The sequence below is a fragment of the Haplochromis burtoni genome, unplaced genomic scaffold (assembly GCF_018398535.1).
Source record: "Haplochromis burtoni strain Fernald_Lab_line unplaced genomic scaffold, NCSU_Asbu1 Contig_85, whole genome shotgun sequence".
Taxonomy (NCBI): domain Eukaryota; kingdom Metazoa; phylum Chordata; class Actinopteri; order Cichliformes; family Cichlidae; genus Haplochromis; species Haplochromis burtoni.
Window position 1 is genome coordinate 726060 of NW_024582446.1, and position 13237 is coordinate 739296.

At 40.6% G+C, this 13237-nt stretch overlaps 1 protein-coding gene across 1 annotated transcript; it reads left to right on the forward strand.

Moving 5' to 3' along the window:
- Nucleotides 1–478: 478 nt before the first annotated feature.
- On the forward strand, nt 479–4496 carry crip1 (cysteine-rich protein 1). The gene is made up of 5 exons (XM_005925999.3): nt 479–652; nt 3349–3443; nt 3633–3690; nt 4048–4092; nt 4242–4496. The coding sequence occupies exons 1-4, from the start codon at nt 613–615 to the stop codon at nt 4086–4088; spliced, it is 234 nt and encodes a 77-aa protein (XP_005926061.1). The 5' UTR covers nt 479–612; the 3' UTR covers nt 4089–4092; nt 4242–4496.
- The last annotated feature ends 8741 nt before the right edge of the window (nt 4497–13237 follow it).

Genomic DNA, 13237 nt, shown 5'->3' on the forward strand with positions numbered 1-13237 from the left:
AAAGTTTTAAAACGAGGGAGATGAGAGATTAAGTGGACATGAAGATTTAAATATGAACAGAAGATTTTCTGGGGATGAATAATTCAGTGTGTTTTTAAAATAATTCATCGTATGAAATGCTACACTCTAATTAACTGATCGCTCATTAGTTTAAGGAGAAGAGAACAGCAATTTAACATGATTATATTTATTTAATTATACAACATTAAAACAGAGCAACTTTTGATCGATTTCATCATGTGACCTTGAAAAGAAGAAATGCTCAATTTGCAGCTCACAATCAGGGACAAAGCAAAACCTTGTTTTATAATAGTGCAAAAAGAAATGCACTTTATGTGTAGCAAGCTCATTCTTTAATTTCGGTTCCTCATGTCATGTGCTCTGCACGTACACGTCTCTTCAACACAACGTGGTTGAGGCCTCTCCCACTGCAGGAAAAAAACAGTTGAACTATTTCCTCTGCGCTATAAATGCAGCACGGAGCGCGGCAACATCTGCACTTTAGAGCAGGCGTGGTCAGTCAGAGCGAACAGGTGGGCCGGTGACAGCTGCAGGAAACTTTATCAAGACTTTGCTCTCTCCTCCAGACTATCACTCACAGCTGCAACAAAAATGCCGAAGTGCCCAAAGTGCGAGAAGGAAGTTTACTTCGGTAAGATCTGAGTTCTCTATTACAATTTTACTCGTGTACTAACACTGTGAGAAGCATCCGGGATTTTCTAGTTTTTAAAAACCGGTGGCTTTTTTGTACAAAGGACGAAACAGGAAACCAAGAGTCTGACAGACTGACTGAGACGCATGCCTTTCACTTGCATATTAGACGGGGGGGAAAATAGTAAACCTGTATATAATGCTTTCCTGGTGTATATTAATAACCTGCTAATGTTTAGAAAATAAGAAATAGTGCATGTTTTGTATTTTTGGAAGAGTTTAGCGTTAAAAAAGCAGCTAAATTGCTCAAAAATACGCAATTTACAGGAAGTCAAAGTATGCACGAAGTAGGATGAATTATTAGATTATTGCTTACACCTGTGATACATAATATTAACTATACTGAATACACTTAAGTTTTGACAATCACAAATAATAAATTAAGTGTAATCAGATAGTTACACAGATAAATAGCAGTTTTAACAGGTCACTGCACTCTGGAAGGTTTCTTGCTGTCAGACTACTTTAGAGTTTGAGGTCTTTGCTCCTGGTGGAAGTGGTTTGTCCTCCTTAATGAGGGATGAGTTCCGTGAATAATGACTAGACCGAGGAAACAGGTTTCTCCTCTGCTTAAATACACCTCCGTCTATCTTGTGAGAATGCTCTCAAAGCAGGGACCAGTTACAGCATCCGGGGAGGAAAAAGGGGGGCTCGCTCAGGTTTATTTGTGTCTTAATCCATTTACCACATTGTCTCCTGCTCAGTAGCGCAACAGATAAATCTTCTCTTGGGGAAGATGTATAGAAGCTGAGGCCAATGCAAAATACAAAGACGAGTCTTTGGACTGTCAGTCAGATGGATGGTCCGTGTGACTTTCCATTCTCCCTGCTCATGGATAAACTCTTCCCTCTTGGCCAATACAAGCAAACCAATTTGTTTTGGCCAGAACAAGCCAGCCACACATGGCTTGTTTTTTTTTCCTCTTTTTTTCCCCAGTGTAGGAAAAGAAAAAGTTTATATCCAGCCGAAGGAGAAGAAAGCTAGAACAAAGCTTTGCCTTCTTTGTGTGTGCTCACAATCTTCTCGTTGTCTTGAACTGTCTGCACAACCGTCTCACTCCTTTCCACATCAGCGTGCGATTGTCTTTATTGCACTTCACTCCCCTCGCATCTTTTTCCATCTCTTTTGCTGCTCTTCTATCTTAACGTCAGCAAGCTCTCAGATGGAAACGATCAGGCTACCGCTGCTTGCCTGAATGATGGAGGTCCAAGTCAAAAGAAAAAAGAAGCAAATACTTTGCTGTTGATGGAAACTTTTCAGACACTCGTGCTTTGTGCTGCAGGACCGCTGTTGGGAGCAGGCCAGTGTGTTGATTAGGATGTGTAGAGATTGTGCGTGCATCTTTAAAGCTTAACATTGAGTCTTGTGTGTTTAATTTACCCACATATAACGGATATTTTTAATCAGCCAGAGCCTCGGCTAAGCAGCTAGTTATTTTTTTCTGGACAGAAATAAATGCGGGCTGTTATCTGCTTTCTCATCTAACTCGCTAAATAAGTGTACTTTTATAAACACGTGCAGAAAAAAAGTTCTCATAACTCTAAGTGCTTAAAACGCCCTGTTTATTTCTCCTTTTTTAGCATAGCAGCCTGTCCTTGATAATTTGGGAAATTATTTGAAAGTAAAAGTGGGTGAGTCTCCCCTCCCATGGTACGTTTCTCCATTCAGATTTGCATGTTTGTGTATGCTGGACCTGCTCCAACGAGCTGCAGATTCAAAGCTGAGAGCGAACTTCGTTATTCTTCTGTCTGGCTCGCCTAATTTCACGTCATATTATGAGGTAAAATAAATACTGCAGCTGTCGCACAAAACAATGAGACTATCAGATTTATACGCGATCAAGGGAGCGTGAATGTGCATCATTATATTCTCCTACATCACTGTCAAGCCACTGTTTGCTCAGCGCATTGGTTTGTTATTTGAAGTTAAGCACGGTCATTGTTTCAGGGTCGGACTTTTTTGTCCACCGCATTCAGCTGAAAAATTTTCAATGAGTTGGCCTGAGAGAGAGGCTGACCCCACCCTGCATCCACCATCTGTTGCATAACCCCATGCCACATCGGGCTATTCTTGGGAACTAAATAGGTCATTTCCTGACATTTTGACAGTTTCATTCTTTCGTGCATCCGCTGTCCTTTCTCACTTTTTAATTTCTAGAAAATCTGCAGAGGCTAATCTTGTCTTCAGTTACCCCTCTATGGCTCGGAGGTCTGCCTCGCTGAACCTGAGCAGTTTCTTGGCTGCAATTCGATCACATGTTAGCATGTGACTTGTCTTCTCCATACATGAAACATAGGTCTCTGCTGAGTACGGTTCCCTCCCACGTTTACAGTCCTTATGATGGATCTTTGTGCAGAACAGCCCTGACAATCTGATTAAAAACTGGCTATATCAGGGTTTATGAGGGACGCTTCTCAGGGACACTTCGGGCTTCGAGTACCACACCCAACTTTTAAACAGACACTGAATTAATATGTATACCTATTATTAATATACCCCATATGCGCCTCAGATTGTGACCGGCCCAGTAAGTTATCGTGGAAAGCTTCCGTGTCCTCTCCAGATGATACTATGTGTGTTTGTGGGGATAAGTTAGAGTCCGCTGTGATTACATTTGATTTTTTTTGTGCTTTGCAGCCGAGAAGGTGACATCACTGGGAAAGGACTGGCACAGGCCCTGCCTAAGATGTGAGAAGTGCAGCAAGACTCTTTCACCAGGCTCACACGCAGAGGTGAGATAGTCAAATCACATGAAAATATCCTGTAGTTTCACCTCCTGTGTGCACGGTTTTATCACATCTGCATAACGTTGAAGTGTTTTACTTTACTAAAACCACCTTCTAAATACACTCACAATGCAGACATGCACAGTAACAGCTTTACTGTTTCCAGATGGTTTGACACATGTTTGCCTCTTACAGCATGAAGGCAAGCCTTACTGTAACAAACCCTGCTACGCTGCTCTGTTCGGACCTAAAGGTAAGCGCATTCAGCTCGAATAATCCAGATTACACAATAACTGAACTCGCTCTGACCCCTCTCGAACAGCACAATCAAAAAACTATAAAAGACAGACGCAGTCACCTTTGGTACTGAGACTCAGGAGCTGCGCCCTGATTGGGGCTAATGTTTTGCATCTGTGTTGTGTAGACTAGAAATGGTCCTATCAGAGCACACTTATCAGCTGATCGCACATGCAGTAAAACATTTAAACGTCTCTTTAAACTCTCAAACCAAATGAAAGGATTTGCTCTGTCTTAGATTCCTGCAATGTTTAACAATTTAACCAATGTTTAATCGCTTTTTTCTAAAAATCACTGCCTTTCTTCCTTCCAGGATTTGGACGCGGTGGAGCTGAGAGCCACACATATAAATAAATAGGTATTCACGTCCATCGTCCTTTCATTCATTTGCTTACATTTGCTCGTCTCCTATAGTTTCCATGCCATTTTCATACACAAAGATAGTAAGCAAATCCCTTCTTGTACTTTGCTCCTTCTGATGTGTGTTTTTCTTGGCGTCTCTGTCAGGTTCAGGGGCCCTGCAGTGAAAATGTTGCCTGGAAACTACATGGAAGATGCCAGCATGCTCAGAAGTCACAATCAAAACCAGCAAACAAACCGTGCTCTCGTTCGGACACATTTTGTGTGCGTGTTCTTTTATTTTATGAATTTGAACTCTGTCGTCTGATTTTTGCATTCCCATTATATGTTATGAAGTGACTGTCCTCTGGTCTCATCTTTTTATTAGAGCGGTCAGTCTGATTAAACACTTTTTAAAATTTGTGTCGCTTCTTTTGTTGGATTTTTTTTTTGCTCATTGACTCTCTGCGAACTTTAATTGATCCTATGCATGGAGATCTAACTAGCTGTTGGAAAATAAGGAGAACATATTGGAATAAAAGCCAGTAACAGCCTGATACAACACACAGCAGTAGTTATTGCGCAATGATTAACTTTTGTTTGGATTAGATGATCTTCATCAGCAGGCGGAGCTGTCCAATTGTGATGAGCTTGTGTATTTTTCTTCGCACTTCTCACTCTAAATGATATCATTTAAAAAATGTGTGACAGAAAACACAACACGTGTGGGAACTCGATGCCATGAAAGGTCTATTTCTGGACCCACAAAACTTGCTAATCCACAGGATGACACATTAAAGAGAGATTTATTATCAACATTCTCCCAACCTATGAAGTAAAGCCTTACCCGCAGCTAAAAATAAATGCCCAGCGCAGATGCACTGATTACCAGGTCAAGCCAAGAAGAATAACCCATCAGCCTCCTGTTTTTGTTCCGTTTTATGATAATGGAAGATAATGTGAGTTATGACTTCATCCCAGCAGCATTAATGTTTCCATTTTAGTAGCTGGCTTTTGAAAGGAATCGACACCTGAACCTTGACCAGGCCGCTGGTTAGATGGGCGGTTTGAGTCTTTGCAGCTCGCCGCACATTTCCGCTTGGTTTCCAGAGTTTTGCCCTTGAAAAGCAGAGCAGCCACCATCGTCTCTCTCCCTCTGCCATCACAGCAGGACGGTTGCCGTGGCAACAGACACAAATAAGCCACAACAGATGAGCAGTGTGTCCGTCAGTCTGGCTGTCACCCTTTTTGTCTTAAACAAAGAGGCTCGCTGTCAGGGGAAAATCTCGAGCAAGGCCTCAGACACTCAGGCAGCTGATGAAGGCATGCAGAGGATGTTTGGCAATCAAGTCATTTATTTCTGCTTCTCCTCCAAACTGGCTGCGACATACGGTGTAAAAACAGCCTGTTCATACATGCTGAAGGTTCTGTCTAAGCACTTGTTATTTTCCGGTTAAACTGCATGATAATGCCGGTGAGACATTATCAGGGATTGATTGCAATCTAGTATGATATAAACATCCGTATTTCTATGAAGAAGACCAGCTGATAGATTCCCAGAAGTGCCACAATAAAATTTTTAGTTTTCAGAGTTGCCCCCTTCAGGGCATTAAAAGAAAATAAGTTTTATGGAATTAGCTTTTCAGACCCAGAAGCTACAGTAGGCTGCTCTTTTATTTACAGTCTTGTACTGCACTTAGCAAGCTTGACCATGCTGACAAACTACAAGTTGAGACGATGTGTGATGATACAGACACCATTTAAAGAAAAAAGTTACATATTTTTGAATTTGATGGCAGCAGCATGTCTTGTAAAAGTTGGTACAGAGCCATGTTTACCACTGTGTAGGATCTCCTCTTCTTTTAAAAACATGACGTAAACATTTGGGACCTGTGGAGTCCAGCTGCTGGACGTCTGGGAGAGGAATGTGTTCCTATATTTGTCTTGTCTAGGATTCTAGTTGCTCAACACTCCTGCGTCTTCTTTTGTCGCAATTTTTGTATCATGATGCAGCAACTCTTTGCAACATTTAAAGACTACAGGGAGGTCGGTTTAGCACCTGTATCCCTCTACTATGAAGCCATGCTGTTGTAATAGATGATAAATGCAGTTTATCATTGTTGTGCTGAAATATGCAAAACCTTCCCTGAAAAAGATTTATCTGGATTCGAACATATGTTGCTCTAAAACCTGTGTATACCTTTTAGCACTGATGATGCCTTTCCAGATGTGCACAATTTGCTAGGCACCAATGCACCCTCATAACATGCATTACATCAGAGATGAAGAAGGCTGTTAAACAGGTGGACAATGATCTACAAAGAATTTCAAATGTCAATTCATCAGACCACAAAAAAATGGGCCTGTTTTTGGATCATGTTTATATTTGTCTTTCTCTCTTCATGATGGAGCTTTAACCTGCATTAGTGGACAGCAGAGTGAATTGTTTTCACAGACAGTGATTTCTGGAAGTGTTCCTGAGCCCATGCGGTGATTTCCATCACACTGTTATGGAATGCAGTGCCGCCTGAGGACTGGAAGCGTGCAGACATCCATTTTTCCCCACTACTGATTTGCAGCCCTGTACCTTGCGCACAGAGATTTCTCCAGACTCTCTCAATTTGTTGATGATATTATGCACCGTAGAGGATGAGACACTCAAAGTCTTCACAATTTTATGTTCAAGAACATCATTTTCCAGCCTTTTATTGATGGCACCCAACTTCTTTGAGACACGTAGCTGTCATCAACTTCAAAGGAAGCCAACATTTTTCTTAAAATATGGTTAATTTTCGCTGATTAAACATCTGATATGTTTTCTATGTTCTATTGTGAATAACATATGAGTTTATGAGATATGCAAATCGCAAGTAGCATTCTGTTTTTGATTACATTTTCCACCAAACTCGAATTAACAGATGTAAATTTGTTCTGAAATTGTCCTGAACTAGATGCCCATATCAGTACCGGTTAAGAATTTCCCCCCAGTGCATCCGTTGTGCATACAGCAGTAAACATCCGCTATTACAAAGTCAACATCCAGATCAAGGTCTTACACAAACAGATTGGCCAGTATTTCTAAAAGAAAATGGAACAGCTTTAAATCCATCAAAGATATCAATCAGTCAAGTAAAATAACATCTAGAAAAAAGGAAATCAGACATTATTAGAAACAATATTTAAACAAATCAATAAAAATATGAAGCACTTACAAGCCAGATATGCATCAGTAAAGTCCAATAATGATAATGAAGGTACAGTAGAAAAGAATTGATCGAAAGCTTAGGCAGAAACTTTTTATATTAATCAAGCAAATCTATTTAACACTTATGGATGTTCACAAGTATAAAGCAGTGAAAAAGTGCTTCATTTCTGCATTGGAAAACTAAATGATCTGATTAACGGGAAAAGAAAGTCGAAGCAGGTTCCCTGCTTTTGAATAACTTTATTTGGAAGTTACGAATAAGTAGGATTACTTTTCTTTGAATTGGTATAGTGGGGTGCTGTGCATCTAAATGCCTCCTGTGATGATAATAATAGCTACCACTGTGGCTTCAAACATTTCCCTCTCAGCTTTCTGCACAGGAAATACCACATCTTTGTGGTTGTGATGCCCTCAGATGTTTGTGTGAAATCTGCAGCTTTAGTTAAGTTCATAGCTTCATGGTAAACAGCCTTTAGTGCCTGAAATGTGACCATAAGCATTGTCAAAAACAAAAGTACATGCATCAAACGCAGACAGTGATGAGCACACTTATTCCTGGCTCCCAGCGGCACATACATGATTCATGTGGTTGAGGCCTAATTTATTAAAGTGCGAATAATTTTGCTGATCATAAAGAAAGCATAGTGCAGGCAGTACACATTCACTAATGCTGACTTACACAGCACTTAAGGTGAAGGGCTTCCAGGGTTTTTTTTTTCCCGTCACGGTGGAAACCAGGGTAATTTGCCAACACAGACCCGCTGTGTCAGCATGAAAAAGAAAATTAGACCCATGAACCTTTTAAAGACTGGAAAATAATTGTCTCACAGCTGTAATAACTCATGCACACACAGACCTGGGAATGCCGCTAGAAAGATGGACTAATTCTTGGAAAAGATCCAGTTGTTGTGAACGGGATCCGCAGCAGTTGACAGCATGAAAAGGAAGGATAAATAAAACATGTAAATAAAAATAAAACACATAAGTGCCATTCTTATAGTTTAATTTAAATTATCACTAAATTTAAATTTAGCTTACAAGCTCCACAGCAGGTTCTAACTTCTAAATGTTTATTAAAATCTTCTTGAAATTTTATTGACTTTGGCGACCCCTGGTGGCAGTGCAAAACGCTGCACGGTGACCTTGTCCCTGTTTAAAAAGCTGGAGGCGGTTTGAAGGTCATTTTTTTTATGATTGGTGGAGCACAAAATCAGCAGGTGAGGTCATGGCAAGGATCTGTAGCATCCTGTCATCCACCTGAAAAAGCAGGAACAGATGACTGACAGCAAAAAGTGTAGCAACACTTTAATTGTGGTTGAAATCAAAGTGCAGAGGCAACAACATTAAAACAAGACATGACCAGAGATGTTTGTGCTAAAAATATCTGGAAACCTTAAAAATCATGATTCTTGTCATATCTGTAATAAACTTCATGTCTTTCTTCGTAATGTGTTGTTGAACTATGTTATTCTGGAGTTTGGCTCGGTTGTCTGAGTGAAATGTAAATAAAAACGGAAAAGCAGTGTCTTGCAGATCTCACAAACCCAGCATATCAAATGTTTAAACTGAAAAAATGTTGAATTTTAAGAAACATATAAGGTCATTATGAAACTGATGGAACAGGGCCATGTTTACTACAGCGTAGCATCCCCCTCTTCCCAACAGTCTGCAAACATCTGGGAACTGAAGAGACCAGCTGCTGAACTTTGGGGAGAGAAATATTGTCCTATTTTTGTTTTGATATAAGATTCTAGCTGCTCAACAGTCCTGGGTGTTCTTTGTTGTATTTTTCAGTTTGTGATGCTGTGACTGACAGGTCTGGACTGCAGGCAGTGCGGTTAAGCTTTCAGATTCTACTATGAAGCCATCCTGCTGCACAGGACAGTTTCCACTTTGCCTCAGTCCTTTTTAAATAAGATTTGGCCAAGAGAAGATGGCAGTGTTTCTGGGTCTTATTTACATATGGCTTCTTCTTTGCATGATAGAGCTTTTGACTAAATCCAGCCTCCGATTTCTAGAAGGGGGTTTAAAAAGGACAATGCGTGAGAGCACCGAGGGACAGGAGGGATATTTTACATCCTTCAGTTTAACAGTGAATCTGTATCAGATGTGTGAAGCTATGGAAGTCCTAATCTGGAGTGCACCAGTTTATACATTAGGCCTATGCCTCTGGCAGCACGCTAATATTCCTCCAACATTACATCAGTTTTTCCTACAGGACTGGTCTGCTAAGAAATTAGAAGGTGTGTTTGTGAAAATGTTCCTTACACCCGCACCGGCCTGTGAACATGTGGTAGAATGCCCAGCCTGCCGTCAGCTGCTAAACCTGTTAGTGGGATTTTTTAAAAGACAAAAAATGAGAACAGGAAATCAACTGTATACTTTTCACTCACTTAAAAACTGACCCTCGCAGGTAATTAGTAATAACTGTTAGGAGTTTAAAAGAGTTGTTCACTTTTTCCCCTCCGTTAGAAAGAGGGATTTCTCTTGCTCTAATGGCAGTAATTCAGTCAAGGTTAGCAATTTTCAACAAAGCAATTTTCCTAATTGCTTCCAAGTTTAAATATGATACTGCAAAGATGGCTAAAAATGACTATTGTTTAAATCATAGGAGAAAAAACCATCCTGCAAAAGGAGCTCAAAGGAGCTAAGATAATTATCGAGTCCTTTAGGCCTCTGATTATTTAAACACAGCAATATGAGATTTGGAAATAACCTTTGATTGAACTGCTTACAACTAATCTCTGTGTAAACAGATGGAAAATACCACTTTCATATTTGTCCAGCTACAGCCAGCAGTCAGTTTGTATAGCTCAGCATAAAAACTGAGGCCTTCAACTTCAAACATGCACCACAACAGGAAGTCCCCTGCTTCAAACTCCATTTGGTGTATAAGTGAGGAAGCTAGCTTCATTTCCACAACGAAAAGGCTATTTCAACACTTTTAATGTATTGTTCATCTTCATTGTTTTTTACTTAAGTCTCTCTGTTTAAGCCCCGTGATAGACTCACAACCTGTCTATGCTAGCAGCTAAGATGCTAAATTTGATAAGTCTAAAAAATATATGGATTTTTTTTTTTGAAAGGTGTTCCCATCATTTTCTTCCTCTACCTCATCTAGAAAAAAAATCTGCTGTTATTTAAAATGATTTAATTTAACTTCTTTGAGGTGTGTTGCAGTCGCAGTATTGCTTTGGACATAGCTAGGCTAGCAGTTTCCCCAGGTTTACAGTCTTCATGCTAAGCTATGCTAAACAGCTCCTGATTGTAATTTAACAAATTAGCGTATTTCCCAAAATATTGAGCCGCTGTTTTCAAAGATCAATTTTCAAGCTTCCCAAATCCTCTAAAAGTATTAAAAGGTTGACTAAATGTGGAGCAGACATTCTTGCATTTTTAATGGCTTTAGTAGTAGCAGCAGTAGTAGCAGCAGCAGTAGCAGCACGGTGGGGAGAGGCTGCACTACTTAAAAAGCCAAAAGACTTCTTGCCTTTTTTCTTTTTATCAGTTACCAGCATTTCAAGGAAGGTCAAGAAAAATTTGACCTTGAGTGAAATAAACAGCAAACTATTGTTTGTTATTAGCCTTATTAATGCCACCTAATTTTACTAATTTTTTTATGTGGTCACCTGCAAACACTCCAGTTGGACAGTATCACAGTCCTCCACACTCCCATTATCATTTTTGAACTGGCTTTGGCAAAATAAAATCCGGTGTGGGGAGTTTGTAAAATGAGTCTTGCACAAATCGGGTAAATCGGGGTCATCTCTATCCCCGGTGAGGATCCCAAAGCAGCCTGTTGGCTGTATATGTTAATTTAGAAGTTCAGTTTTCCTTTGAAAGACTGTGTAGCAGGAGAATAGCTGGAACAGCTATTGTGAGAAGAATCTGGTCCTTACTTCTGTTACTGATTATTGATGGCTTTCTCAGATACTCTCCCAGTCTTCATCTACACCTCTTTCACCCCTTGATCCCTTTCTTTCTACCCTTCCCCTCTTAATTTCTTTTTTCCATCCTGCCGCCTCTCCTATTTTTGTCTTCCCGCCTTCACCCTCCTCCTTCCCCTGGTACATTATTCCTCTCTTCCCTCTATCCGCCCTCTCATCTTGTTTACAGGGATTGGGCTGGAGTTGATTAGTGCTGCTGGATGTATCTGTTACCGCTGCAGTGCTCTGTCTCAGCAGATGTGTATAAATAGACCCTCTGGCGTTGTAATTGCTAATAAGGATCCAGTGTGTGTATGTGTGCGCAGAAACGATGAACCGCTGCCATGAACGCTTGTATGGGAGCCAGCTCCCCAAAAACCACACAGAGAGGGGATAAGTCGGCCTCTCCAAGCCCACGAGAAAGCCTCTGCTCTGAGGTAGTTAATGAGACGGGAAGGCCTCCGAGCCTGGGCTTGGATGTTTGGGAAAATAATAAAAAAAAATTGTTTTTTTCCATGTGTTTAAGCCAAATGAACGAGTTTAGCAAGCATTCCTCTCTGTTAATATGGCTTCAGGTAGTTTCAGTAACAAGGGCCTCCTTATAAGAATGAAATTCAACTGTATTTTAGTCTGTTTCACACTCTTTGCACCCTCCCCTCCCTCTGTTTAGGAACGACTTGAGAAAATAAACCATTTGCGACTGTGGTGAAACAATGCCATTAATCATTTACAACAATAAACGGGGATTGGAATAAAAGGCCACGGATGTGGTTCTGTGAGGCTGCACTAATCAGCATCCTATCACCACGTCCAGCATCTTAATTTAGCACATTAGTATGCAAACCTTTGCTAATTACGCCTGAATGCAACAATATGCACAGCTGCTTGTGAGGTGGTCAGGCGTTCCCCTCCCGCACCACCTTGGGGCGTCGCAGAGCAGCCTTCAAACATTTCTGTGACTCTGTGCAACCAACAGTTCACACCCACCTCATTCCATAATTATTAGCCATCTGTACAGCGGTGAGATGGAAGCCAGGGTTTGAATGCAGTTTATTTTGTCACTTTTTTGTGCTTAGTGAGTGCAACCAGATGAGAAATGCCTGAAAACACGCTCCAGTGTTCTAATAAGTGGTTATTAAGTCTGGAGGAAGGCTCCTCAGAAAGCTATAAGGTACAATAAAATAAGAGCTGGTGGAAATATATTTTGCAAAACCTTTGAGATGATTGCACAGAGAGATAGCTGAGGGGTATATAAATGTCTGCCACAAAATCAGCTTCAGTCAGTCAAAATGTTGCTGAGATGTTTCATGTTTGAAATGGATGGATATCTTGAAAACCTTTCATTGTCTGGACAAAAAAAACAAAACAGATTAAACTTAAATCAATGAACCCTTTATACTCTTTGTTGTAACCTTGAACTTTTCAGCAAACGTTTGGAAACATTTGTCAGATTTTAGGTGCTACATTTAGGTGGCAGATCCGTCCAGGATTTGGCAGGATCTGGACATCAGGCTGAGAGTCCTCATATCACACCTCCTGCTGGGCTTGGCTCTGATGGCCAGGCACGGAAAGTAATATAACGGGTTTGAGCAACAACAAAAAAAATCCCCACATTCATTTCCTCTCTCTCTAACTCCCACACACACTCTTGTTCACACACACTCAGGGAGAGCACCTGGCTGTATTTGTCAAGTTTCTCTTGACACATGTTGTCTGAGCCTCGGGGAGGGATTTGGACTGTATGAGAGCTGTTATAAATAGCCTCTAGTCTCTCTTTGTTGATGTGATGGATGCTTTGCAATACCGGCGCTGATACAAGTTATCATTAAGTTGCAGGAATGTCTTAGAAGTGTTTTTAGATGTAAAAGATGAGTGCAATTTTTCAAACTCAACCAACGCTCAGAGATGGATGTGATGGAGGTGTTGTGCAATTTTGATTCAGTGTTTGCAAAGCTTTGCCCGCCCTGATCTCTAATTTTCTCCAGCTGTAAGATAGGCAGATAAAGTTTTGTGATGCCTGTTTCCCTCCTTGG

What these genes read in the sequence shown, in the direction of transcription:
- crip1 (XM_005925999.3), top strand. Translation starts at nt 613, where the DNA reads ATGCCGAAGTGCCCAAAGTGCGAGAAGGAAGTTTACTTCG. An exon ending in CACCAGGCTCACACGCAGAG is followed by an intron (nt 3,444 to 3,632) that starts GTGAGATAGTCA and finishes TGCCTCTTACAG; the next exon opens with CATGAAGGCAAGCCTTACTG. An exon ending in TGCTCTGTTCGGACCTAAAG is followed by an intron (nt 3,691 to 4,047) that starts GTAAGCGCATTC and finishes TCTTCCTTCCAG; the next exon opens with GATTTGGACGCGGTGGAGCT.